The sequence below is a fragment of the Hipposideros armiger genome, unplaced genomic scaffold (genome assembly GCF_001890085.2).
Source record: "Hipposideros armiger isolate ML-2016 unplaced genomic scaffold, ASM189008v1 scaffold_0, whole genome shotgun sequence".
Lineage (NCBI taxonomy): Eukaryota > Metazoa > Chordata > Mammalia > Chiroptera > Hipposideridae > Hipposideros > Hipposideros armiger.
This window is the reverse complement of record NW_017731350.1, coordinates 2,855,540-2,879,624: the sequence shown is the minus strand read 5'-3', so window position 1 is coordinate 2,879,624 and position 24,085 is coordinate 2,855,540. Positions and strand designations below refer to the sequence as shown.

Below are 24,085 nucleotides of genomic sequence, written 5' to 3'. Positions count from 1 at the left end.
CCTGGTAACTGCTTGTTGTTAGCAACCCGGCTGCGGGGTGGCGGTGGTCCGGGCGGAGCTGCCTGGGGAGGAGACCGCTATGAATCCGTCCGGACCCCTGGGGATCCTAGAGGAGAAAGAGGAGGAGCACTTCGCCACTTCGATTCTCCGGCCCTCGATCCGTTCCGATAACCCTCAGGAACGGATCCAGGCCCGGCGTCTCCGCATCGCGGCGCGCCTGGAAGCCCGGAGGCGGTGAGCGGGGCGTGGGCGGGCCCGCCGCGGAGCGCCTGGGGCGCCCCGGAGGCAGGGCGGGCTGAGGGGAGCGCTTGCCCGGGGCTGGAGCCCCTGCGGTGAGGGGCCGGAGTGCCCCAAGTGTGAGCGGGCCTTGTTTCTTGATGAGGTGGAAAACAGGTGCAAGCGAAGTACGAAATATTAAAACATTTAACGCACTAGTCAAGTCACAGACGGAAACAATAATGTCTTCAGCGCTTGTGTTAACTGCCCGCCTGCACCAGGCACTGTGGGCAGTACACTAAAATGCGGGCGATGCTTGGCCTGCCCTCAGAGGTCTGTCTGTCCTTCCTCCCAGCCTGCCTTCCAGCCACAAGTTTTAATCCAGTGGACCTCAGCTACTACTTTTCTGGTTTCAGTGGCTTATCTGGTTGTGTGACACAAGCCCTCGCTCGTGAAGAGTCTGAGACCGAGAACCTTACCCTCTCAGACCAGGGTCCCGCACCATCCATTCACAGGCACCGTGGACTGTCATAAGGGGGGTACCGAGAGGCACCTGCGTGGTGCCCTGAATTCCTGAACGCCCTCGCTGTGCAATAGCACTTACACCTTGTCCTGCTGGTCAGGGTCAGCTGCCCTACCAAGACGGTGGCGTCTCGTCTGCTGGCCATGGGATACAACGGGCCCAAAGTCGCGTGGCTGAGGTCCAACACAACTTGACTCATGAACACTGAAATGTGAATTTCATGTAATGTTGATGTGTCACAAAATATTCTTTTGTCCCTCTGAATTAATAAACTTCATTTTTTAGAGCCGTGGTAGGTTTACAGCAAAATCGAGTGGAAAGGCCAGAGGTTTCCCATGTACCTCCTACCCCCCCACACACACACATGCATAACCTCCCCCACTATCAACATCCCACCAGAGTGGTACATCTGTTACAACTGATGACTCTCACTGACACATCATTGTCACCCAAAGTCCACATTATGTTTCACTCTTGATGTTCTATGGATTTTGACAACTATATAATGACATGTATCCACTATTATATTAAAGTATTGTACAGAATGGTTTTGCTGCCCTAAAAATCCTCTGTGCTCTGCCTGTTCATCCTGATCTTATTTTTTTTAAACCATTTAAAAATATAAAACTCATTCTTTGTTTGTGGGCCATACGACAACAGGTGGGTCAGATTTGTCCCACAGGCTATATAGTTTGCTAACCCTGATGTGATTGATCAGTGTGACATTCTGTGAGATATCCAGATGGTCCGGATCTATTCAGACTATATTTTGACAGAGATCAGAAGAATTAACATGACCCTGTGAGTGTGAGTAAAATGTTATTATTAACTTTTAAAATCTTTTCTAGTCTGCTAGGAAAGTAATGATACCTCACAGTGTTTTCAATTTCATTTTTCTGGTTATAGGTGAAGTTGAACATATTTTCAAATGTCTATTTGCCATTTGTATTTCTTCTGTAAATTGTTCACATTCTTTGCCAATTTTTCTATTTGGTATTTTGTCTTTTCTGTATTGATTTGAAGGAGCCCTTTCTATTTTATAGAGAGCAAAATTTTATCAAATATCTTTTAACCAGTTTATCCCTTGACTTTCAAGGATAAAATTTAAAAATTTTAGAAAGTAACATCTTTCAATCTTTTTATTTTCTAACTTTGGTCTTATTCTAAGATGGGCTCTCTCCTGTGTTCTCTCTCTCTCCTAGTGTTTTATGATTGTGTTTTTTTATATTTACATTTTTAACCATGTGGAGTATATTTTTGTATATGGTATGAAGTACTGTGGAAACTTTAAATATGGATTTTAAGCACTAGAAATAACTTCAGTTTCTCTACTGTTTTCCACTACAGGGAAGCGCTTGGAGAATATTTAGATGGAAAAAAAGAGAGTGAGGAAGATCAAAGCAAGAGCTATAAACAGAAAGAAGAAAGCAGACTGGTATGAACTGGGTAGCCAATGAGTCTTGTCAGTCCTGTGAGGCTAGAGGGCTGGGTGTGATGTCATGATTTTCATATTTAGACTGGAAGAAACTCAGTTGAGATGAAGTCGCAATAGAGATTCTATTTCTGTTCCTAGGCGGAACTGAATTTGAATCTTTCCCATTTGGGGAGTTCTCTAGGACTGAGCTTTCATATTGTAATTTCTTATATGATGCTGTCTCTTCTTTGCTCATACACTTTTTTTTTTTAAAGATTTTTTTATTGGGGAATTGGGGGGATGGGAACAGCACTGGGGAATTGGGGAAAGGGGAACAGTGCTGGGGAATTGGGGGAAGGGGAACAGACAAATTGCTGTCATTTTGTTCTTCAGTCTAGTTGTGGAGGACGTTGCTTCACTGGCCCAAGTTGGCACCATCATTGCGCTCTTCCTGGGCGAGGCAGATCAGTCTCCAGCTTCTGGACGGCTGCTCACGCTGGCTGCTGGCTACACACGGTAGCCCATTGCAACCCACTGCAGCAGGGGCTGCAGCCTACACCGTTGCTGGCGACTCACGGCAGCCCAGCTCCAGGTTGAGCTGTTGTTCAGCATCTTAGCTGTGGAGGGCAGTGTCACTGGCCCTCATATGTGGGATCCGAACCGGGGCCCTCTGGCGTCCCAAGCCAGTTCTTAACCATCGCTCCACTTGGCCGGCCTTCATACACTTTTAATGGTATTTATTTATAGGATAAAGTCCAAATGATTTAGCTTGACATTCAAGGCCTTTTGTAGTCTGTCCTCATTGTGTCTCTCATTTTCTCTCCCGTTGTTACCTAATTTGGGCCTTCCACTTTGGCTGAGCCCATCCAGTTACTCTCCTGGGGCTTGGTTCTTCCTGCTTTGTGCCTTTGACCTTCTGGAATGCCAAGCTCCTCCCCTCCCTTTCCTTTCCTCCTCTCCCCTCCTTTTTCTCCTCACCTGTAATCAGGTTACCTTCCCACACTTTAAGAACATCTAAGTCCCAACCCTTCTGTGAGTGCCTCTGCAGCCAAGGCTGAACTTCTTTAATTCAAACATTGAGCACTTTTTGTCTGTGGAATTCATTTCATTTTGGATAGTTTTCTGCCTTGTATGACTATTTCACTGTGTGGCATACACTCTCCCCAATGAAACTGTAGGCTCTGTGAGAGTGAGATCCTCATTGTGTGCCTGTGGAGCAGTGCATCACTTAATAAACACTAAAAAGAAAATCGATCGCTCTCCCTTGGCAATGACGGGGCTCCTGGGATATTTCATAAAGGACTTGGAACAAGAGGTGTTGGAGGGATTAAAAACACCAATTCAAAACAGCAAGCCATACCTGGCAAAGTGCTGCATTTAATTAATTGTGACATGAACTGCATAGACAGTGATGCCGTCGGAATTGAGATACGCAAAATTTCTCACTAAGCTGGTTTGATCAGGGAAGGTTATATGGAGAAAGTGGGGTTTGAGCTAGAAAAATAGGTGGGATTTATAAAAGTGGAGAGGAGAGAGATAATTTCTGGCAGAAATTGAAATGTACATACTGGGAGAAAAAATAATCAAGCTACTGTGAAATATTATAGAGCATAGAGATACATAGAGACAATTGAATAACCAGTACTGCACTGTGTCAAGGATAAGATATTTCACTGTAGTGGAACGAATATTGAGCTGCTGTGGGTTCTCAGTCCAGATCTGTTGCTTACTGTGAATTACATGAGTCATGTCACCTCTTTGTATCTGGGTTTCTTCATCTAAAGGGTCATTGATCTCTGAGCTTTTCTGTGTAGGATAAAAAGGACATTATATGTAATCTTGAAAATGCTGTTATAGTTTATATTGATATAAACTTGAAAATGCTGATATACAGTTCATCCTGAGCACTCTTTAATTGAGTGTAAAACCAAAAGGATGAAAGGAGCTTTTCAAGGTTCCTTTCACTTAGAAACTGAAGTCATGAAACGCATTGGCATCAAGAAGAAATGTATACAAAAAATGTTACCTTCCTCAATATCAAGGTGTTAATAACCAGTTCTGCCCTAAGACCTGGGCAGGAGGGGCCCCTGCCCTTGGCATTGCACCTTATTAATCATTTTTAAAGATAATTCTTTTTGTTTCCTGTTTAATCTTCATCTACTCCAAGTTTATGACGCTATTCTTCCATGTTTTCTTTTACTGGAAGAATAAAACTGTTCTACTGTTTACATTTTGGTCTATAATCCATCTGGAGTTGTTCCACTGTTTACATTTTGGTTGGTAATCTATCTGGAATGGCTCTACTGTTTACATTTTGGCCTATAATCTATCTGGAATTGATTTTTATAAAGGTAGGGCTCAAGGTTTTCAAAAATCCATAGAAGAGGCACCCCGAGACACGGTGACGTGCAGAAATTTGGCCTTCCAGTTTCCCCCAACACTCTGTGGTTCGGGAAGGTGGCACCATGGTGGTTGAGAACCTACCTCCTGGTTTTTCGGCCATCAAGGTCCTTCATGTCTTTCTCTTTGCCCTACTCCCTGCTTCCAGTATGCCATCCAGGGAAAATGAAGTGGAAATGAAGACTGAGGCAGCCTCTAAGGCAAATAGAAGTTATAAAATCAGTTTTGTGAAGGCAGAAAAGAGGTTGCATTTTTCACATATTGAAGGCAAGACCCTCCACCACCAAAAAGATTATTACGACCCGCTTTATTGGGATGGTCTGGAACTGAGCCCACAATATCTGAGTTCTTGGAGCTGCTCCAATTTCTTCCCAGCAGCCTACCTGAAGTGTGTGGACTCCCACCTGTTCTGTGACTTTCTACAGCCTCTTGGTGGCCTTTCTAGCTTCAGAACCTCCACTCCCCCAACCTTCAGTCTTTACTGTCAGCCCTGCCCTAGCCCCTTGACAGTCACTACCCACACCCCAGACAAGGTGGCACTGGTGTTACCTGCTCCCAAACCACTTGATTGAAATAACAGGGCTTAAAAGAAATGGAATGTTTCTGATCCACCTGAGCTGATTGTATCAGGCAATTTCAGCCAAATTCCCATTACCAGGTAAGCCAATAAATAAGTCAAAGTGACCAGGGCTGAAAGATCATGTATTCAGTCATTCAGAAAATATTAATGTTATTGAGTGTCTTGCACTGTTCTAGGCCCCAGTGATAGAACCATTAACAAAACAAGCTTACAGAAAAGAAGGAAAATAGAAGGGAAACAGAAAATGAAACATTAGTATGTTAGACAATGGTAAGTACTGAGGAGAAAAAAACTAGCCAGGACTTTTCAATATTTTATATTTAGGATGACATTTAGGGCAGTGCCTAGCATGTAGTAGGCACTTAACATTTGTTGAATAAATAAAAACTTGCAATGAAAAAAAATCCATATGCCTTTTTATTGACCCAGCACCATTTATTGAAAAGGTCACCCTTTCTCCACAGAATTGCAGTGTACCTTTGTTGCGAATCAGGTGATCATGTATGTGTGTTTGTTTCTAGATTCTCTGTTCTTGTCTACTTGTCTGTCTTTATGCCAGTTGCACACTTTTTAAATACCTGTANTGCCTTGTATGACTATTTCACTGTGTGGCATACACTCTCCCCAATGAAACTGTAGGCTCTGTGAGAGTGAGATCCTCATTGTGTGCCTGTGGAGCAGTGCATCACTTAATAAACACTAAAAAGAAAATCGATCGCTCTCCCGTGGCAATGACGGGGCTCCTGGGATATTTCATAAAGGACTTGGAACAAGAGGTGTTGGAGGGATTAAAAACACCAATTCAAAACAGCAAGCCATACCTGGCAAAGTGCTGCATTTAATTAATTGTGACATGAACTGCATAGACAGTGATGCCGTCGGAATTGAGATACGCAAAATTTCTCACTAAGCTGGTTTGATCAGGGAAGGTTATATGGAGAAAGGGGGGTTTGAGCTAGAAAAATAGGTGGGATTTATAAAAGTGGAGAGGAGAGAGATCATTTCTGGCAGAAATTGAAATATACATACTGGGAGAAAAAATAAGCTACTGTGAAATATTATAGAGCATAGAGATACATAGAGACAATTGAATAACCAGTACTGCACTGTGTCAAGGATAAGATATTTCATTAGTGGAACGAATATTGAGCTGCTGTGGGTTCTCAGTCCAGATCTGTTGCTTACTGTGAATTACATGAGTCATGTCACCTCTTTGTACCTGGGTTTCTTCATCTAAAGGGTCATTGATCTCTGAGCATTTCTGTGTAGGATAAAAAGGACATTATATGTAATCTTGAAAATGCTGTTATAGTTTATATTGATATAATCTTGAAAATGCTGATATACAGTTCATCCTGAGCACTCTTTAATTGAGTGTAAAACCAAAAGGATGAAAGGAGCTTTTCAAGGTTCCTTTCACTTAGAAACTGAAGTCATGAAACGCATTGGCATCAAGAAGAAATGTATACAAAAAATGTTACCTTCCTCAATATCAAGGTGTTAATAACCAGTTCTGCCCTAAGACCTGGGCAGGAGGGGCCCCTGCCCTTGGCATTGCACCTTATTAATCATTTTTAAAGATAATTCTTTTTGTTTCCTGTTTAATCTTCATCTACTCCAAGTTTATGACGCTATTCTTCCATGTTTTCTTTTACTGGAAGAATAAAACTGTTCTACTGTTTACATTTTGGTCTATAATCCATCTGGAGTTGTTCCACTGTTTACATTTTGGTTGGTAATCTATCTGGAATGGCTCTACTGTTTACATTTTGGCCTATAATCTATCTGGAATTGATTTTTATAAAGGTAGGGCTCAAGGTTTTCAAAAATCCATAGAAGAGGCACCCCGAGACACGGTGACGTGCAGAAATTTGGCCTTCCAGTTTCCCCCAACACTCTGTGGTTCGGGAAGGTGGCACCATGGTGGTTGAGAACCTACCTCCTGGTTTTTCGGCCATCAAGGTCCTTCATGTCTTTCTCTTTGCCCTACTCCCTGCTTCCAGTATGCCATCCAGGGAAAATGAAGTGGAAATGAAGACTGAGGCAGCCTCTAAGGCAAATAGAAGTTATAAAATCAGTTTTGTGAAGGCAGAAAAGAGGTTGCATTTTTCACATATTGAAGGCAAGACCCTCCACCACCAAAAAGATTATTACGACCCGCTTTATTGGGATGGTCTGGAACTGAGCCCACAATATCTGAGTTCTTGGAGCTGCTCCAATTTCTTCCCAGCAGCCTACCTGAAGTGTGTGGACTCCCACCTGTTCTGTGACTTTCTACAGCCTCTTGGTGGCCTTTCTAGCTTCAGAACCTCCACTCCCCCAACCTTCAGTCTTTACTGTCAGCCCTGCCCTAGCCCCTTGACAGTCACTACCCACACCCCAGACAAGGTGGCACTGGTGTTACCTGCTCCCAAACCACTTGATTGAAATAACAGGGCTTAAAAGAAATGGAATGTTTCTGATCCACCTGAGCTGATTGTATCAGGCAATTTCAGCCAAATTCCCATTACCAGGTAAGCCAATAAATAAGTCAAAGTGACCAGGGCTGAAAGAGCATGTATTCAGTCATTCAGAAAATATTAATGTTATTGAGTGTCTTGCACTGTTCTAGGCCCCAGTGATAGAACCATTAACAAAACAAGCTTACAGAAAAGAAGGAAAATAGAAGGGAAACAGAAAATGAAACATTAGTATGTTAGACAATGGTAAGTACTGAGGAGAAAAAAACTAGCCAGGACTTTTCAATATTTTATATTTAGGATGACATTTAGGGCAGTGCCTAGCATGTAGTAGGCACTTAACATTTGTTGAATAAATAAAAACTTGCAATGAAAAAAAATCCATATGCCTTTTTATTGACCCAGCACCATTTATTGAAAAGGTCACCCTTTCTCCACAGAATTGCAGTGTACCTTTGTTGCGAATCAGGTGATCATGTATGTGTGTTTGTTTCTAGATTCTCTGTTCTTGTCTACTTGTCTGTCTTTATGCCAGTTGCACACTTTTTAAATACCTGTAGCTTTATGACAGGGCTTGATATCTGGTAGGGGAGGTCCTCCAACTTTGTTGGTCTTTAAGATTGTGTTGGCTATGCTTGATGCTTTGCATTGACATATACATTTTAGAATCAGCGTGTCAATTTTCACCAAAAAAACCTGCCTGGATTTTCATTGAAATTGGGTTGAATTTGTAGATCAATTTGGGAAAGAACTAATACCTTACTAATATAGAGATCTACAACCCATGAGTGGAAAATATTCTTACGTTTATTTAGATATTCTTTAATTTTGCTCAGCAATGTTTTATACTTTTTATTGAGGTTATAATTGTTCACTGCTGATATGTAAAATTACAATTATTTTTATGTAGTGACTTGATATCCAACAATCTTTTCAAGTTCACGTTTTAATTCTAATAGTTTGCCTGTAGGTTTATTTTTTTTTTACATATATAATCATATCACCTGAAAATGACAGTTTTATCTCATCCTGTTCAATAGTTACACCTTTTATTTATTTTTCTTGCCTTATTGCACCAGATAGGCCTCCAGTTAAATAGAAGTGGTGATGAGGGTCCTGTGTCTTGCTCTGGCTTTCCTCCGGATGCAGCCCCCCCCCCAAATGGACTTGCCTCAAGTTCACTCAGAGCCTAAGTTTCCCCTTTAGGTCACTCTCTGTGTACCACAGAACCCCAAATTCCCAGCTCAAAGGGTTCTGAGCACACTTTCAAGGCCTGCATGGGCCTCTTCCTAGGGCCTGTCCTGTTCAGGGCATGTGAGGCCACAGTTGAGCAACCTCTGGGCCTGATGGATAGCCAAGGGGTGTAGATGGAGCTTGGGTTTGCAGTCTGGGAAATCCATACACCTGCATGTGAAGCCCTTCATGGTGTAGGACAAAGGTGGGGATGGAAAGGGAATGGGGTGGGCTGTGGGCTGGAGGCTAGAGACTGGCACCACCTCAGAGTTCACTCTGAGATACAGTCTGAATTCAAACCAGGGCTTCTCAGTTGTTACCAAGGTGTCAAGGTAAGAGGACAGAACATATTTTATTTAACAGTTTNTGCCCTCTGCTCTGGGGCCATGGCAGGTGCCAGGGATGCTGAAGGGAGCAAGACAAGCCTCTTGCTCTCGGGAGCTGAGGATCTGTTAACTTCTGGAGCCAGTGGACTCTTCTTGATGTGGTGTTTCAATGTCAATTCTGTTTTTTGTCCAGGCCCTTGGAATTGAAAGTGAGGACGACTTGTATAAACTGGTGAACTTCTTCCTCAAATACCGAGCTCATAATCATTTGCCCTCCAGCCAGGTAAGGTGAAGTGCAATAGAAAAGAGAGTATTTTAAATCCTGGAAACCCCTGGGAGCATTGCTGCCTCTGAATAATATTTCTGGTAAAACAGTGAGGGTTTTATGGCAGGGATAGCTAAGTGAACATTTCCTTTATTATTATTACTTTTTCTATTTGCAAAGGACAGAATGAATGGGGATGAGAGACTATGCTCATACTGAGGTCCAAAGGATCCTTTCTGGGCCTTCCCTCAAAGCCAGGCCTCAGCCACTCTGAGACCTGGACCCACCAAGTTCTGAATATTTGATCTGTGACACTTTCCTACAAAGCAGGGCCCATTTGTAATACTTATCTTGGTTGTAATAGACTATTCTGAAGAAGTCATCATGTTAAAAATATAAGGTTTTAATTAAAAAATTAAAAATTTTAATTTAATAGATGTCTTTAGTATTGCTAGGCCCAGGGTAAGTATCCTGATATGCTTCTGGAAAAGTTTGTTATGTAGACAAAACCCAGAAGACATAAAAGAAAAAAAAGCACCAACAGATATGTTTGACTATATTTAAAAAAATTCTGTAGGGCAAAAATCATTATAAACAAAGTTAAGATACAGATGACAGCTGGGGGAAAATATTTTAAACTCAGTTAAGGGCTACTATTCTTTTTTTTTNAACGTGTGCTGGGTATGAAATTGTCAGTCTGTGGTTCCAAAATGGAGTCCAGGTCCCATCCCAGGATTGAGATTGGTGATGAAGAGGCCATGGGATCTCTCGAGTCAGTCGAGAAGGCCAGAAGGAAAGGCGATTTTAAGTCCCCATTCTGCTGGGGCATTGATGGCAGCAGGTTTTCTGAGCCTGTGGGCAGGAGATGGCATTCCCAAGGAGCTGTGGAGAAGCTCATGCTTGTCCCAGGTAAGGGAGGGACGGGTTCGTCAACCCCTGCCATACCTGTAACACTGAGGGGCTTCATGGTAGGTAAGACTGTAATCTTTATAAATTATTCACGAAAACCAAACATGATGTTTTGCCATTAGTCTTCAGAACATAAAGTATAGATTTGCAAAATATCTTTGGATGATTGAATAATAAGCAGAGACATTTTACAAAATCAATTACAATTTAAAAATATAAAACTGTATTCATTGTATGACCATCAAGAACGGTGGCTATATATTGAGATCAAAACCTGAGATAATTAACAATTGTGTCACCATTACTAAAATTATGGGAAGCATAAGTGTTGCAAACAAATAATGAGTAGTGTAATTCATGTGATTGCCTGCTGTAGCCTCTGTACTGTAAGAGGCACAAGACTATTATTAGTTCTATAAGTTCAGCCAACAGCACCGCCAAGAACTGAAGCCCCAGAGGTTGTCTTGAGACAGAGTTGAGAGGAAGGAGTGGCTGGTCTATGATCTGGTGAAGGGAAGCCTGTGGTGCAGGTTGCATCGCTGATGCCTCCAGCTGTCAGTCCTCTAAGAACATACGAGTACTCTAGGGAAGAAGAAGAAACAGCATTTTCCACAAGAAGAAGAAAATAAATCGCTAGTATTCAACTGCACGCAGAAGAGAAGGAATGTAAATTAAAACAATCAGGTGACAGGCTATAATTGTTTTTTGCCTAGGAAATCATCACAGGACCTAATTAGTTAGTTCAGAGTTTTGTAAATTGCGTTCAGCTAGGTGAGGTACTAGTGGTAGTTTCACGAAACTAAGAAAAAAAGTGATGCCAGTGATATTTTTTCCTTTCAAGATGTATTATGTAGGAAAAATAGAGTCCATTTACATAGTTATTATTATGTAATAATCTGCCTCAAAGAGTGAAATTGACATGAAAGTTCACACGATAGAAGTTGAACGCACATGCTCTTGCTGTGTTATAAATATGAAAACTGTTCTATGGTCAAGTACATTTGGGAAATGCCATCATAGTGACAGGGGTTTATTGCAAAGCTATGAGAAGGAGGAGGTCCCTGGACGTCATCAGAGCAGACATCCCAGCACTCTGGGTCTCAGGGCTCTGGATGATCGTCCCCAGGAAAACTGGAACAGCCATTCATTGTCCTTCCAAATCCGAGCAGCTCTGGAGACCCTCCGTCTCTGTGAGTGTCCATACATCCTCAGATTGTCACCATCCAACATGGAGCTTTTTTATTGGACTTTGTGCTGTGCCACTTCACATAGACCAACGACCTCCTCAATGTCCAGGGCTGGTTACATTAGGATCAGTCAGGCTGGTTTCATTTGGAGCATGGGGACAGAAATCGTTGCGACTTGACAGGAAGAGCTGCTGAGAGCCCCTTTCCCTAGTAGACCTTTGGCCATCCTAGAGGGGTACAGGGCTGAAAGCTACTCAGCCTGGGACCAGCCAGGATAATTGCACTTAAAATGAGGCTATACTGTCAGCATCTTCCATAGGCCCTTTGGGATGTTGTTCATGTCAGAAATTTCGAAATTAAATTTTAATCATGCTCAGGAAAAGCTGGGTGCAGCTCCCAGCAGCTCTCTGCCCCACCCCAAGCATCCCGCCCAAGGGCTGGGCCTGCACTAGGACTTCCTGGCCTGACCTGACCTGTGCAATGCTCAGGACTGGCAGGGTGTGGTGAAGGGGGCACTTGCACACATGGCCAGTGGGACTGTAAACTATAAATTGCTCTTTGCAAAGCAATTTATTGAGAGACTTTGACCTAGTAATTTCACTTCTGTGAATCTGCCTTAAGGAAAGAAACAAAACACCCCAAAAGTTTTATATATAATTGTTCCCAGCATTGTTTTATAATATTGAAAATTATCAGCACAATATAAATGTACAACTGTGAGGAAATAGTAAAATATGATATATGATGAACATAGCATGTATATTTCATACATGATAAATTATTATATAAAAATATTTTGTACCGTTACAATTATGTTACCAAAACTTTACTAACATGGAAAATTAACATGTTGTAATGCTAGGGAAGAAAAGTTGGTTATAAAACTGTAGGTAAGATTTGATCTCAGCCATGTAAAAAACACTGGAAGAAAACATGCCAATATGTTAACAGAAGTTGCCTTTGGATGGTAGAATTATGGGTAGTGTTTCCTCCCCCTTCTCTGTCTTCTTTCCTTTTACTGTACTTTCTACATATTTACAATGAGCAAATATTACTTTCACAATCAGGAAAAGTTTTCACAAAGAAAAGTAGATAACTAGAAAAAGTAATTAAAAATTTGACTAAACAAGTAGAGAAATTGAGAGGTACACCTAGTCATCCCAGTGACCAATATGGTTCTTTATTGACCAGCTGTTAAAGAATAGATATCGTAGGACACTCATCACTGATTCCCTTTGTTACAATGTGGGGAGTCACTGGATTCCACACGGAACATAGAAATGACTCACCCTCTGATAATGTGTCAGTGCCTTTATTCTCCTTTACTCACCTCCTCGCCAGTTACCCTCCTTGAGGATGACTCCAGGGTGGGTCGTGATAGTTCCCTGGAATCACTTCCTCTGTTGATTCCTCTGCAAAGGTCTGTAGCCTCGTCTGGGGGGACATGGGAAGGAGGCTTAAAAGAGCATGTCACATGTCTCTATCAAGATCCCATTACACTTAATTGCACCCTCCTTCCTGCATTTACACTCAGGAAATTTTTGCCCCCTGTAATCTTTTTGTCACCAGCGTCAGAGTGATCTTTGTACACTACCTAGACTGATCATTCTACTGTCTTGCTTAACATCTCCAGTGGCCCTCCATTGCCTTCAGGATAAAGTGTTAAATTCCTGGCTTGGCCAGGCCCTGGGGCTCCGTTAGCCTCATGTCCAACCATCCCCTGCCTCATGCCTCACAACTTAAACTGTTCGGGGTTTACCCAGAGCACATCTCTCTAGACTTCTTTCCTCTCAGGTGACCACCCAAGTAACTCCTACCCATTCTCCAGGTCTCAGGCACACTGATGCCATCTTTTCAGGGATCCCAGCCCTGGCCATGGAAGAGCTCCTGTCATTGGCCCCATATCACCCTGTGCTTATCCCCCCACCCACCACCTTAGTTCTTATCACCAGCACTTTAACTGTCCCTCTCCTAAATAGGGCAGGACTGTGCCTTTATCACCAGTGTTTTCCCAGCAGCACCCAGTAAAGTGTCTGACTCATGTTAAGCACTCCGTATTTGCTGAATGAATACAACTAATGGGAATCCAAAACATAAGGATGGTTGTGCCTCTCCTCCTTTAAAATGAACATGGTTTGCTAAATACTAACACTGCCAGCCAGAAGGTCAGAGTGGGAGCACTGCTAGTTCTTGTGGCAATATTAACTTTTACGGCATTTCTAGCAGGGTGACTTATATCTCTAAAGCAGCGGTTCTCAACCTGTGGGTGGCGACCCCTTTGGGGGTNTACCCACCTGACACCATCCATAGTTATTACAGTTTTGCTGACTACATTCCCCATGCTGTACGTTACACCTCCCTGTGCTTAATTTCTTAATGGAGCATTCCTCTTGGAGTTTCTGGAGGGTGGGCCCCAGTAAGCAACACAAAGCCTTGGATCGTAGGGGCTTTTGAGGTCTGAGAGACTCCTCCCAGAGTCATGACACTTGCAGTCCCTCCACTGTGTCACTCTCGTCAGGCCACCCGAAGGCGCGAGTCAGGGCAGGGACAGGGCCTGACTTTCCCCCTCATCTTCTTCTGCCTTCAGTTGGAGTATCTTATGAACCGCATCAAGAAAGCAGAGGACTATGAGAAGCAGCTCAACAAGCAGGGGATATGGGATTGCGAAGAGTACAACTTGATTAAGATCAAGCTGGAGCAGGATGTGCAGGTACGTCAGCTGTCCAGTCTGTCAGCTGGAGCAGAAGGGTGGCAGAGCAGACGGAGAGCAGCCAGATGTTTCGTCGCAGCGCCTGCTGATAACATTCTAGAGTTGGTCCACTCCACCAATATTTATTAATGCGCTGCTTGCTTTGAAATGACCATATCTGAAGGAGCTCACGTACAAGACACACATGGAAAAATGCTGTTTTTTTAAAACACTGGTGGAGAACTGCCAAGATGCCAGAAGGAATCTGGAAACTGTGACATGCGAGGAATCGCTGAGAGCATTGTGCATTTTAGCTGAGCAAAGGGAAAATGTCCCCAGGGCAAATTAGAGGGCCAGAGCCAGGACAGCCACCATCTGATGAGTGTCTACCGTATTCCAGGCACTTAATGCTCAGTATCTCTAATCCTCACACTAACGTGAAAGGGAGAAATTACTAACAACTTTTATTTTTTTTTTGAAGGTTAAACATTTAAAAAAATATATTTTAAAATTTTTCAATTACAGTTGACATTCACTATTATATTAGTTTTAGGTATACAGCCTAGTGGGTAGACATTTGTATAATTTATGAAGTGATCCCCTGGTATGACTAGTACCTATCTGCCACCATACATAGTTATTACAGTATTATTGACTATATTCCCTATACTGTACATCTCTGTGACTAATTTGTAACTGCCAATTTGTACTTCTTAATCCCTTCACCTTTTCTGGCTTAATCCCTTCACCTTTAGTATGTAATAAATTTATATAATTTATTGTAAATTCTACTGATATAAAAGATGTGTAGCACATAATTTTCAAGTAATATGAAAATATTCAGCATTGTTTTTGCTAATAGCATTTTATATGCTAGCAAACTGAGACTCAGAGACAAGGCTACATATCTAGTAAATGGTAAACCCTGGATTCAAACCCAGTTCTGTCTGGCTCTAGAGCCTGTATCTTTCCCATTATTCCAAACAGCCCCCTTACTCATGGTGGACATTGCTGTAGGGCAGATTCTGACTCACCATCAGGAAGAACTTTCTAATAGTTGGAACTATGTAATATAGAAAAGGGTCATCTCTCAAAACACAGAGTCTTTTTTTTTCTTCTTTTAATTATTTTTTATTATGAAATACACATTTTTTACAATTAGTTTCAGCTGTACAACACAGTGCAATAGTTATACTTTTTACCCCTCGAAATGACAACCCCCCTCCCCCAATCTGCCGCCCCACTTCCCCCCAATATCATACATATCTATTACAACACCCTTGACTCCACTCCCACACTATACTCCACGTCCCTTGACCATATATATATTCACTTATAGTTGACATAGAATATTATACAACATCAGCTTCAGGTGTACAGTGCAGTGATCAAGCCTCTTCCCCATCCATCATGCGGTCTCCCTAGCAAGACATGTGACCACCTGACACCCTACAAAATATTTACAACATTATTAATTATATTCCTCGAACTGTCTTTCATGTCCCTGTGGCAATATTGTAGTTATGTATTTATGCTGTCTAACCCCTTCCCCTTCTCCCTCATCCCCACCCCCTCCCAACTAACAGCCATCAGTTGTTCCTCTATATCTCTNACCCATATTCCCGGGTCTCAGGTTGCCCAGCAATATCTTATATAGATCAATTAGAAAAGCAACCCAGTTGACCATTTTTTAGCCCATCTCAGCATATACATACACAGTACGATTTTAACAACAATATTTTTAGTTGTTCAGCTTAAGTAGTTACCCCATTGGCAACTTTACCACCTTTACCCATATGCAATTCGTGACTTTATTCTTGAAACTTCCCACTGACTGTCTTGGGCTGTATCAGATTGAATTGGGCCACAGCAGGGCCAGTTTGTGTCAGGGCCTGAGTGCCATGTCAAGGAGTTAGGCTTCGTCCTGTAGCCATTGAAGAAAAATTGAAGGGTGTAAGTGGCAGAGTTAGAAGATAAAGGTAGGTTTTAGAAAGATGGCCTGATGACTATTTCTCATTTTTTGAAGAAACAAGTCAACTGAATTCTAATATGTACTAAGTGTCCTTTCTTGGAAGGTGGGGAGGTGAAAGGGGATCACAAGATTAGTTGTGACTCCTGTCCTCAGGGGGGGTTTGCACTCTTGTTTGGGGACAATCTCATAGAAAGACAGTCTGTGAGGGTAGGGACGGAGTCTCTGGCATATGCCCTACCCCCTGTTCTCAGAAGGGGCCTCACAGCTCAGCCCTAAGATCTTCCTTGAATCAGGGCCCATCCTCAAAATACTCCATCACACAGTTTCTTCGGAATTTCTGGAAAGACCATCCCGATTTCCCATTGCTAATGGTGGAATTTCCCTATTTGTACATTCCACTGGTCGTTTACTGATACTTTGGGAGCGGAGTGGTCACTTGCGGTCATGCTGATAATGACAATCATATGAGCACCATTTGTTACGTAACTACTGTGCTGAGCATCATCTTGTTTAATCCTGACAACTGACAACAGCCACATGAAGGTAGACACTGCATTTTATGGATGAGAGCAATAGGGCTTGCTGAGGTTAAGCACCTTGCCTAAAGTTGAGAGTTAGTAGCAAAGCCAGGACTTGAACACAAGCTATGTGACTCCAGTGACCAAGTACTTAACTGCTGTGTGTCACCATCTTATTCAGAAGTATGTGACAAATGGACTCTTGATCCATATGTATGTGTGTGTGCATGTGTATGTGTATGAATGTATAGCTTTACTGTCGATCTGTTTTTGTTATGTGTCACTTTGTTTATTTGGTCTCAGGTCCTTATAGTCAACCATTAAACTAAAAGAAGATTTCTCAGAGCCTGGTTCAGTTTTGGGTGGGTATACCTGGAGCAGTGCTTGGTAGCTGGGCCCTGTATTATAGACTCCGAGGGACCTGCCTGCTCTGTTGAAAGGCAGCATCCGCAGCTGGGCTGGCATGGCCGGAATGTTTGTATTTGCAGGCTTGAAAAGCTGGAGAACGAAGTCAAGACCAGCCAGGACAAATTTGATGAAATCAGCGCCAAGTGGGAGGAGGGCAAACAGAAGACGATCCCCCAGGAGCTGTGGGAAATGCTCAACACCCAGCAGGTGCACTGCGCTGGGCTGATAGAAGACAAGAACAAGCTGATCAGCGAGCTACAGCAGGCAAGAGGCTTGGGCCACTCGGTCCCTGCCAAGTGGGATCTGGCTGGGGGCATTTAACTGGGCTGGTTATTGGTTTGCTTTTCCTGAAAGGAAAAATGTGGAGGCCTTACGTCAGGACTCAGACTGCAGGGCCGGCTGAGTGGCTCAATTGGTTAAGAGCTCGCTCAAAGGTTTGAGCTCTGAGCAACAGTGGTTCGAGTCTGGCCCGAGCTGAGCTGCCAACAGGTGACAGGATGGCTCAGCAAAAAAAAAAAAAAAAAGAAAAGGACTCAGAATGCTGCATCAACTTTTCACCAGGAGAAAGAAAGGTCTTTGTGCAGTAATTTTAGAGTGAGTGGCTTCCTACGAGAAAGAGGTACTTTTTGTAGCAAGTGCTGTTTCAGATTTTATGTGTTTAGGTAAGGAATAGAAGTTGGCTCAGCTGGTACACCCAGGGCTTCCTGGGAGCTTGCAGGGAGATTTGCAGGAAATAGGGATTGAGCGTTTGATCGGGTGATGCTCCTTCAGAGCTGTGCCCGGAGCTAAGCCCACTCTGTGCCATCTGCCCGTGCTTTCTCCCGGGCCTTTCCACACCCTTCTGTAGCCACTTTCTCCTTGTCCAGCTGTAAAATTTCTAGTGGTCACAGGTGCTGATGAGAGGGGGCCAGGTGGATGTGCGTCGCACCTCTTGCTTCTGTCTCAGTGTGTGACCAATCTTCAACATGCTCTTTTCTAGGAGTTAAAAACAAAGGATGACCAGTATGTGAAGGATTTGAAGAAACAATCAGATGACATCTGCCTGCTCCTGGACAGGATGGAAGAACAAGTAAAGAATGTAATGAAAACCTTTCGTCAGGAGCTCCATCACATTGAGGTAAGAGGGTGTGAAAGGCCTGCCTTCTACCCTGGGAGGCCCCCTGGGAGGAGAGCTGGGTCTGTCCTAACCATCTAAGGAGGGTCCCAGATATCTTGGTCCTCTGATTTCTGTCTCTGCAATGGGGTTTCATGAATTTATTTACTCGTTCGACAAATATTCATCAAGTGTCTACTATGTGCCGGGCATTGTATCAAGGGCTGGGAATATAGCCATGAACAAAACAAAATCTTTGATGAAGCCTGTATTCTAGTAGGAGACAGCTAGACAATAAACAGGTAAACTNGAACGACCCTTTCACAGGGGTCGCCTAAGACCATCGGAAAACAAAAAGATATTTACATTATGATTCATAACAGTAGCAAAATGACAGTTATAGAGTAGCAGCGAAAATCATTTTATGGTTGGGGGTCACCACAACATGAGGAACTGTATTAAGGGGTCGCGGCATTAGGAAGGTTGAGAACCGCTGCTCTAAAGGGTCTGGGACAGATTACCAGGGGGAGCTGGACTTGAAAGTGCTGACTATAATCTCTTAGGTTTCAGATACGTATGTAGGCTTTAGCTTGCGGTTGAATGATTTATATGTTTTTTTCTGGTTGTCCTTTAACTTGCTTCTAATGATAGATTTTCTAAGGATTCAGGTGGCGCACTTGGCCTCTGGTTCCTCCGATAGGACTCCAGAATGAACTACCGGGGATGCTTGGGTATACCCCATCATACCAAGACCAATTAATATTATATGTTTTTAAACTTTAACTTTAGGTTCTTGAGCAACAGCTTCAGCAAATGAAAGCAACTTATCAGCTAAACCAAGAGAAGTTAGAGTACAACTACCAGGTGCTGAAGAAGAGAGACGAAGAAAGCACAGTGATTAAGTCACAGCAGAAGAGGAAGATCAATCAGTAAGCTAGCACGCAGGACACCTTGTTCCTGGGGTCTTCCAGGCTGAAGCTGGGATGGGCGTGTGCTCTGCTCTTCAATAGGAGTAGGAATAGTTAAAAATATAACCAACTCTCATTAAAAGAATTTTTGGGAAAAGACAATACATTCAACTGGTTCCACCCTCCCCCACCTCCTAGAAAAATGTAGACAGTGAAAAATCTGCCTCCTATCCATTTGTCTGGTAACCATTATTTATTTCTTCTAGAACTTTTTTATAGATATACAGGCACACATAAATATCCTCATCCCCCTCTGCTTTTACACAAGTAATAGCATTCCATACACACAGTTCTATATCTTGAAGATGTATCCAGACCAGTTTATAGAGCTGTCACATTATTTTTTAAGCTGCCTAGTGCTCTACTGCATAGATTTATTTAAGGTAAATTTCATAGGTAAAATCATTTACTATGATTTACTTAAGCAGCCCCTATTGATGGACATTTAGACTGCTTCTAACTTTTGCTTTTGCAAATAATATCAACATAAGTATCTTGTTATTATAGAAAGTAGTGCATTATAGAAAACTGGAAAGTGTCGCAAGTGAAAGTGAGATAAAAACTTAAAGACACAACATTCCTCCCACCAGAGATTACGTGTGTATCTTTCTGGATGTCTTTACATAGATAGGTAGAGAGATACACACATAGATATGACATCCTACTGTAACTATTGTTTTGTAATCTGGCTTTTTTAAAAAAGTCAGCAACCTTCACCTTTCCATTTCAGTAAATTGCATTTCCTCTGAGTATTTGAATCACATTCACATTTCCTCAGTTGTGCAACGATACTCTTTGCAGTAGGTTTGTCCAAACTAGTATCTCCTCTTGGACCAGGAATTGCATCAGATTATTAAATTAAGTTCCTTAAGCCTCTCTGATTTGCCAAGATTCCCCCACCCCTCCACCTGCCAACCTCCTTTTTAAGATGTTACTTATATACTTACTTTACATTCTTTCCTGGTGTCTTTGTGTGCTGGGGTTGTAGAACCAGGTGTTTGTTCAACAGCCTGGGCCATTTATCTTACAGAATATCCCACTTTCTGGATTTGGATTTTTCCATTTGCTTGTTTCCCTGGCCCCATATTTCCTTTAAATGGTAAATTATAGCTGCAGACTTACGGATCAATTTACATATTTTGACCAGAGTATGTCATAGGTGAGAGTGTGTGCTTCAAGTTGCATCATAATGGAAGACATTATGTTATCTATTTAATCCACCATTAGTGATGCTAGGATTAACTGTGCCTTAGAGGAATGAATGCATTTGTGATTTTGATAGATATTGCCAGATTGTTCTTAGGGTTTGTACAGATTTATGCTCCCAACAGCAGTGTATGCAAGTACCTAACTCCCCACGGCTTGGCTATTTGTCAGTAGTGTGAGAATGGTATCTGAATGTATTTTCATTTTGTACATTATATTAGGCATAATTTGATATGTAGATGAGTCATGTGGTATTGTCTTCTTTATGAATTACATATTATATATGAATATACCACATTAACTTTTCTACTGGGGTTGTTGGTCCTTTTCTCATCAATTTTGTTAGGGTACTCCTTATATATTAGGGAGATTAGCCTTTTGTTATAAGAATTGTGAATATTTTTAAATGGTTTGCTGTTTGACCTTGCTTGTGGATTTTTGCAATGCAGATATTTTACATCTCCATGTTGTTGAATTTGTCAGTACTCTCCTTTGTGGCTTCTGGGTTTTGACTCATAGAAATGCGTTCCTCACCCTGAGGTTATAAAGGAATTTTCCCACATTTTCCAATGATGCATTTATAGTTTCATTTCATTTATTTATTTATTTAAAAGATTTTTATTGGGGAATTGGGGGATGGGAACAGTGCTGGGGAATTGGGGGAAGGGGAACTGACAAGTTGCTGTCCTTTTGTTCTTTAGTCTAGTTGTGGAGAACATTGCTTCACTGGCCCAAGTTGGCACCATCATTGCGCTCTTCCCAGGCGAGGCAGATCAGTAGCCAGCTTCTGGACAGCCACTCACGGCAGCTGCTGGCCGCTCACGCTGGCTGCTGGCCACACACGGTAGCTTACGGCAACCCACTTCAGCACGGGCTGCAGCCTACGCTGTCGCTGGCGACTCACGGCAGCCCAGCTCCAGGTTGAACTGTTGTTCAGCATCTTAGCTGTAGAGGGCAGTGTCACTGGCCCTCATATGTGGGATCCGAACNTCAGTAAAAATATTACTGAGGGTGATGTCTGCAAATTTACTACCAATTTTTTCTTCTAGGATTTTTATGGTTTCAGGTCTTACATTTAAGTCTTTAATCCATTTTGAATTTGTTCTTGTATATGGTGTAAGTAGGTGGTCCATTTTCATTTTTTTGCACAAAAACACAGAGTCTTTTATCTCATAAGATTTTCGAAGGCTGAATAACCGTGTCTGTCTTCAATGCTGAAGGATTCCTGCAGTGGGAAGGAGGTTAGTCTTTCTGGGTCCCAGAGTTCTTTCTAAGTCTAGGATTCTGTGTTTCAATATCAGATTTTAAAAAATGCATTCCTAATTACATTTAGATGTAATATAATTGCATCTTAACATTCAAGCCCAGTCTAGTAATTTCAGTTTGTACCTAGAAAAGCATGTTAGGTTAAGCTTTTCCCCATAGCCTTTGGTAGAATTTCCGTTCTTACTCCTCTTGTAACTTTATATAATAAGGTTAAATAAAAAATGCCATTAGACCACAAGTATTTTGACCAGTCTTGAGAATTTTCCTCAGCCTTTCTCATATTAATGTCATGGAACTGAGAGTTACTGACAAAGAACAGTGCTCTGTAATGGAGCAGCACTAGAGATGCGGGCTGCATACATTACACTTTTAATGAAAATGGCTATTGTCAAGCTCTCTGAAGTTATCTTGGTTCCATGATCATTCATGTGACAAAACTACAGACTTGTTGGCCTCACACAGTGAAATAATGGAACTTCATGTTCTTTTTTGTTGTTGTTGTTTTGTTTTTCTTTTGTGGTAAGAGCACTTAATATAAGATCTATCCTCATAGCGAATTTTTAAATATACAATGCAGTATTGTTAATCATAGGCTCTCAGTTCCACAGTAGGTCTCCGGAACTTATTCATCTTACATAACTGCAACTTTGTACCCTTTGACCAACACCTCCCTGTTTCTCCCACCCCCAGCCCCTGGCAGCCCCTGGGACCAAACTCTACTCTCTGCTTTTATGAGTTTGACGACTTTTAGATCCCACATGTAAGTGAGATTGTGTATATCTTTCTGTGTGTGACTTAGTTCACTTAGCTTAACATCCTCCAGGTCCATCCCTATTGGTGCAAATGGCAGAATTCCCTTCTTTTTAAAGGCTGAATAATATTCCATTGTATGTATATACCACATTTTCTTTACTCATTAGTCCATTGCTCAATATTTAGATTGTTTCTATGTCTTGGCTATTGCGAATAATGCTGCAATGAACATGGGACTGCAGATGTCTCTTCAAGACCCAGATTTCAATTCCTTTGGATATATACTCAGAATTGGGACTGCTGGATCGAATGGTAATTCTATTTTTAATTTTTTGTGAGAAATCTCAATATCGTTTCTGTAGTGGCTGCAATAATTTTCATTTCCACCAGCAGTGCACAAGGGTTCTTTTCTCCATATCCTTGCTAACACTTGTTGTCCTTTGTTTTTTGATAATATAATAGTCATCCTAACAGGTGTGAGGTTAAATCTCATTGTAGTTTTGATTTACATTTCCCTGGTGATTTCATATACCAGTTGGCCATTTGTATGTCTTCTGTGAGAAATGTCTATTCAGATCCCTTGCCCAATTTCTAATCAGGTGACTTATTTTTTTTGGCTATTGAGTTGTAGGAGTGGAACCTCATGTTCTTAATTCAATCTTTAAATGCTTGAACAAAGCCAAAAAATTCTGGGATGGGATGTGGGGAGAGTATGAGGGGTTGGGGACGAAGTAAGACTGAGAAGGTGAGGGACGGAGAGGCAGAGAGCCTGAGAAACCTGGCTGTTGTGGCTCCCCCGTCCGGATGGAGGGTGGGCACTTGGGAGCGGGGCCAAGGGAGACATTCAGAGTGGGAAAGTGAGCAGTTCTCTGCATAAGAGTTCTTTCCTGTATTAGAATGGAAACCAAGGGTGCACTGTACTACATTATACCTTTTAACTGGGAAGAAGTAATCAAGTCAGGGGCTACCCATGTTGTAATATGTGCAACATTTTAGTAGCTTGAACTTTATCAAAGCGCCTCTTAGCTGTACTTACACTACACATTAAAGTCAAGTAGCATTGATTTTTGTTAAGAACATATGGCATGCACCTCAACATTAAATTTGCTCTTTCTAACTAATTCGTAGCAGTGTATGAGTTCTAAAATATGTAACTAAAATTTTTGCAAAGGATCTAATGATACACATAGATTTGGTTTGATGGGTAAAGTAGAAGAACTAAAAAAAAAAGAGAGAGAGAAAGGAATGTGTACTTTCCAAGTGCTTAGTGCCAGTAAAGTCACGTTATTAATGAGCAAAGGGAAGTCTATAAACATTCTGCATTCAGGGATTTACCATCTCTGCTCACCACCCCAAAACAAAATGGCTAGAAAAACTTAGTACTTGATGCAGGAAGTAAATGTTTTCTTGGTTTTTGTTTTTGTTTTTGTTTTTAAGGGCCTTATGTGTTCATTTAAAATTGTATACTGGTGTAGTTCAACTTTAGGAACTGTTACTTTTAATACCAGAATAGTAATCACAAAAAATTAAAATATGAGTTATTTATTTAACAAATATTGTGAATTTATATTGTGCAAAGCTAAAGGATAAACAAGATACAGTCCCTGCCCTCAATGAACTTACAATCTTTTGAGTAAGAAAGAAAGTTACAGAGAGACAGAGAGAGAGAGAGAGAGAGAGAGAGAGAGAGAGAGAGAGAG

At 41.9% G+C, this 24,085-nt stretch overlaps 1 protein-coding gene across 1 annotated transcript in view; it reads left to right on the top strand.

The window, feature by feature from the left end:
- The window catches only part of DRC1 (dynein regulatory complex subunit 1), a 46,509-nt gene continuing 22,424 nt past the window's right edge, over nucleotides 1–24,085 (top strand). Inside the window, exons 1-8 of the mRNA XM_019658967.1 lie at nucleotides 1–234; nucleotides 2,087–2,174; nucleotides 2,547–2,579; nucleotides 9,345–9,434; nucleotides 14,100–14,222; nucleotides 17,136–17,363; nucleotides 18,079–18,216; nucleotides 18,982–19,121. Of these exons, the coding sequence (XP_019514512.1) occupies nucleotides 80–234; nucleotides 2,087–2,174; nucleotides 2,547–2,579; nucleotides 9,345–9,434; nucleotides 14,100–14,222; nucleotides 17,136–17,363; nucleotides 18,079–18,216; nucleotides 18,982–19,121 (995 nt within the window). The 5' untranslated portion in view covers nucleotides 1–79. The remainder of the gene's footprint in view (nucleotides 235–2,086; nucleotides 2,175–2,546; nucleotides 2,580–9,344; nucleotides 9,435–14,099; nucleotides 14,223–17,135; nucleotides 17,364–18,078; nucleotides 18,217–18,981; nucleotides 19,122–24,085) is intronic.